The following is a 5,165-nucleotide window of genomic DNA, read 5'->3' on the forward strand; positions in this document are numbered from 1 at the left end:
GTGGCAGCGGTAGTGAGGTTAGCCCAGGATTAGACATTGTTTCATTCTGCTGTGCATTCGCTATGAGTCGGTTCCGACTCAATGACACCTGACAACAACAACATTGACTACACAAAGGCTTTTGATTGTGTGGAACATGACAAGCTATGGACAACATTGTATGAGTATTCTGGAACACTTAATTGTGCTCATGAGGAATCTGTACCTGGAGCAAGAGGCAGTTGTTCGAACAGAACATGGGAACACTGAATGGTTTAAAATTAAAAAAGGTGTGCGAAAAGGTTGTATTCTTTCACCATGCTTATTCAACCTGTATGCTGAGCAAATAATCCGAGAAGCTGGGTTATAGGAAAAAAAAAAGTGGCATCAGGATATAAGGAAGACTCATTAACAACCTGCGATATGCAGATGATACAACCTTGCTTGATGAAAGTGAGAGGATTTAAAACATTTACTGATGAAGATCAAAGAGCACAGCCTTCGGTATGGATTACAGCTCAATGTCAAGAAAACAAAAATCCTCACCAGTGGACCAATAAACAACATTCTTATGAAGGGATAAAGGATTGAAGTTGTCAAGGACTTCATTCTTCTTGGGTCAACTATCAACACTCACGGAAGCAGCAGTCAAGAAATCAAAGGACGTATTGCATTAGGCAAATCTGCTGCACAAGACCTTTTTAAAGTGTTGAAGAGCAAAGACGTCAGCTTGAAGACTACGGTGTGCCTGACCCGAGCCATGGTATTTTCAATAACCTTACTTACATGCATGCGAAAGCTGGACAGTGAATAAGGAACACAGTAGAAGAAGCGATGCTTTTGAGTTATGGTGCTGGGAGGAGAATATTGAAAGTGCCATGTGCTGCCAAAAGAACCAATAGATTCAATTTGGAAGAGCAACCAGAGTTCTCCTTGGAGGCCAAGATGGCCAAACTTCCTATCTCATACTTCGGACATACTGTCAGGAAGGCCAGTCACTGCAGAAGGATATCATGTTTGTTAAGGTGGAAGGTCAGAGAAAAAGATCCCCAATGAGATGGATTGGCCAAGTGGCAGCACTGATGGACTCAAGCGTGGCAAAAGTAGTGAGGTTGGCCCAGGATTGGACAGTGCTTAGTTCTGCTGAGCATAAGGTCGCTAAGGGTCGGTACTGACTCGATAGCACCTAACAACAACAACAAGCCACTGGACTGCAAGGTTGGTTTGAACTACAAGGTCTATGGTTCAAACTCACCAGATGCTCCTCGGGAACCATATACAGGGTCACTTTGAATCAGAACTGACTCAATGGCACTTACCAACAACAACAAACCATAAACATAGTAAAGACTGTGAGGATGGTGCTGGAATAGGCAGTGTTTTGTTCTGTTGTACCTAGGGCTGCTATGAGTTGTAACTGACTCAGGGCACCTAACAGGAGTAACAACTACCATAAACATTATGTAGCCATTTAATAGAACAGGTACATCTGCATGCCTACTATCAAAAGATCCCTGGTGTGATACTGTGGGTTAGTGCTCTGGACTGCAAGGTTGGTTTGAACCACAAGCTCAGTGGTTGAAGGTCGCCAATCGCTCCTCAGAAACGCTATACAGGGTTGCTATGAGAGGAAACTGACTAAATGGCACTTAACAACAAATATCAAAGGACTTTTGTGTTACATCAAAGGGCTTCAAAAAGTTTATGAAAATTTCCCAGTATCTTTCAATTCCATTTTTCCTCGAACTTTTTGAAACTCCCTCACACATACTACTGAATGAAAAGGAAAATCCACTTGAATATGAAAAGCATGATTCTACTTTTGTATAGACGTCTAAAAAAAATAAAAGCTGGAATATACATATGTACCTAAGTACTATAAAATGGCTAAACTAGTTACTGAGATTGGGAGTAGGGGGAGGAGATTTTCAATGTTTACTATATGCCTTTTCCTGTTCCTTGGGTTTTAACTGCCTGGTGTGGCGCTGCAGGACAATGCACTGAACTACAAGGTCAATTTGAACTGCAAGGCCAGCGGTTCAAACCCACCAGCCATTCCTTGGAAACCGTATACATGGTGCTATGAGTCAGAACCAACTCTCTGAGACTTGACAACAGCAAGCAGCTTTTAGCCCTCTTTTGAATTTCTGGTGTGGCATTGTAGGGTAAACAACAGACTGGGAACCACAGGTTGGTGGTTCAAATCTACAAGCTGCTCTTCAGAAACTCTGTACAGGGTCACAGTGAATCAACTTGAGGGCACTTAAAAACAACAAATGCCTTTAAAATGAAAATAATTGAGAAATAAATCCACTGTACTTAGAAACAGGCAATCAATCAAGTTTTTTTTAATGTTCAAACCTGATATCTATATTAAGAAATAAAACAAGGTCGGGAGTCCTGGTGAGGCGCTGTGGGTTAATGCACAAGACTACAAAGCCAAGAACTGCAAGGTTGGCAGTTCAAGCTCAACAGCTACTCCTTGGAAACCCTATACAGAGTCGCTATGGGTCGGAATTGACTTGACGGCACTTAATGACAACCACAAGGTTAGCAGTTTAAATCCACCTAATGCTCCAAGGAGCTCTGGTAGTATAGTGGTTACGAATCGGGCTGCGAACCTTAAGGTCAGCGGTTTGAAACAATCAGCCGCTCCGCGGGAGAAAGATGAGGCTTTCTACTCCCGTAAGGATTCACACCCTCGGAAACCCTGTACAGGGTCGCTATGGGTCGGAACCGACTGGAAGGCACTTAACAACAACAATGCTCCACTGAAGAAAAATGAAGCTTTCTCCTCCCAGAGAGTGACAATCTCAGATGTTCTATAAAAGGTCACTATGAGTCCCTATCGACTGGATGGCAGTGAGTTAATACTATCAATTTAAAGATAAAAAATAGACACTCTGCAGTTACATAGTATGTTTGTGTATTTTAACTCAATGTATAAAAATAACTACACGGACTTTTAACTGGGACACAACCCGGCACGCCACAAAACCTACTCCACAATGAAGACAACTACTTAACCAAGAAGCAAGAGGTGACTATACAACTAAGAGATGATTTATTTCAAACACAGTCTCTCTCCTTAGAAATTATTTGCTCTTCAACCAAAGACTAGTAACGATTTTACTGGGGAGTAAATGTATAGTTTTCAGAGAAATTTGCTTAAACTATTTTGATTTCTACCACTTTTGTTCTGAAAAAAGTACCCAAGGCTAACAAGTTGAACTGAAGATGATTTAACTTTCAAAAGACTGCACATATAATCTATTCCAATTAGCTTTTGTTAAAAACAAACCAAAAAAATTTCCACTGTCTGATGTCAGGTGCCACACTAGTAATGATCTCAAATAAATCATGGCTTTAAAATACAAAACAACTACTTTATATATATATATATATATATATACAAAAAATCGGCCTACAATTTTGAGGGGTGTAAACTCAAAGCAAATATACACGCCTAATACAAAGGAGCTCTGGTAGCGTAGTGGTTACGAATCGGGCTGCGAACCTTAGGGTCAGCGGTTTGAAACTACCAGCCACTCCGCGGGAGAAAGAGGAGGCTTTCTACTCCCGGAAAGATTTACACCCTAGGAAACCCTGTACAGGGTCGCTATGGGTCGGAACCGACTCAACGGCACTTAACAACAACAATACAAAGTACACAATTAATATGGTAATTACTCGACAGCACTTAAGAACAAACAACTCTTAGTAAGGGCGCAAGATGGCTCCATAGAATAAGCAGTAGCCTGTGAACCATAAGGTTTATGGTTCGAGCCCACCAGCCGCTCTGCGGGAGAACGAGGAGATTTTCTGCTCCCGCAAGTAAAATATTTAAATTGAAAGCCTCAGGAACCCTACACAGGGTCACTTTGAGTCGAGACCGGCTCCACAGCACTTCACAACTACTCTAAGCAAAACGATGTCCCTGAAATAGTTATGGAACTATTCTTATTTCACCTGTAGCAAAGAAGTACTGGCATTTTGCCTCTGTGGAAGTTTCTACTTAGAACTGAGTCAATTCAACCAATTACTGAACTCCCAAGGGTCGGGAAGCAGTGGGTATTACAAAACCCAAAAGGCCACATTCTCGGAGGGCCGCTGAGGGAAGGGCCGGATTTTTACTTCCGGACAGTAGCGAAGGACGAATGTCCCAAATCGAGAACTAAGTAGGATTCCCTCTTCGTGTTTAAAAAAACTGACAATACTACCCCACAGATAGCTCCAAACTCCCGAAGAGAGAGCGGCCTCCGCTCCGCGCCTTTGTAGACAGACACCGCCCCCCACCTTGCCCGCCCCCGAATCAGGGCTTCCGGCGCAAAGCGACAAGCGCCTCAGGGCTGGAGGGTTGGTCCCCAAAGCTACCAAGGACGGCAGTGGGGTTTCCGAGCCGCCCGAGGCGCTCGCTGGGCCGAGCAGAGCCGAGCCGAGCCAGGCGGGAGGGAACTGGAGGGCGCGCGCAGGGCTGCGAGCACGCGGTGGCCTCACCTTGGACACCATTTTCTTGAGCTGGCTTTCCGACACCGCCATGGCGGCCGCCTTGCGACTCCCGTCCCCACAGGCACAGGCTCAGCCGCTGCCGGGCTGCCCCAGGCCGCCCCAGGCCGCCCCACACAATCGCACTGAGTAGCTGCCCCCCACCCCCCCGCCCTTAGGAACAGGAAGTCGACAGTCACGGCAACTCTTCCGTTTCCTACACGTCACTTCCGAGTGGCTTGAGCAAGTTGACGCCCACGGTAGGTGGACCTGTACTGTGAAGCTTGTCAGGTCCAAGGGCCGGAATTCTGAGCTGGGGTAAAACTGAAAAGGTTAATTCAACGTTGCTTTTAGACAACGGAAGCAGGTATAGATAGGGAGGGGAACAACTTTGACTCATCAAGTGAGAGTTCATTGGACTGGGAGTCAGAGAAGAGTTTGACTACTGACTTATGTTGGGATAACAGTGGTCAAGGGTACTCAAAGCTCGGGCTTACCCCCACCCTAACTTGAAAAGGAGAGGGTTTCATTAGAGGATGCTTCGATTCATCAGGGGATTATTATTTTTACTTGAAAACTCCTCCTACCTTCGCAAGGGCGAGGTGCAGAGCTTTGCTTTCCAGACAATAATTTCTTCTCTGTGAAACCCTTTAGGTCAGAATTTATGCCCCGGCATAAATGATAGTAGAGACTATTTTACC

General features: G+C 44.7%; 1 protein-coding gene across 1 annotated transcript in view; it reads right to left on the reverse strand.

Annotated features, from left to right (window-relative positions):
- The window catches only part of TSG101 (tumor susceptibility 101), a 73,671-nt gene extending 68,990 nt beyond the window's left edge, over positions 1-4,681 (reverse strand). Inside the window, exon 1 of the mRNA XM_006865807.1 lies at positions 4,477-4,681. Within this exon, the coding sequence (XP_006865869.1) occupies positions 4,477-4,518 (42 nt within the window). The 5' untranslated portion in view covers positions 4,519-4,681. The remainder of the gene's footprint in view (positions 1-4,476) is intronic.
- Positions 4,682-5,165: the final 484 nt, after the last annotated feature.

The sequence above is a fragment of the Chrysochloris asiatica genome, unplaced genomic scaffold (assembly GCF_000296735.1).
Source record: "Chrysochloris asiatica unplaced genomic scaffold, ChrAsi1.0 scaffold00083, whole genome shotgun sequence".
Classification (NCBI taxonomy): domain Eukaryota; kingdom Metazoa; phylum Chordata; class Mammalia; order Afrosoricida; family Chrysochloridae; genus Chrysochloris; species Chrysochloris asiatica.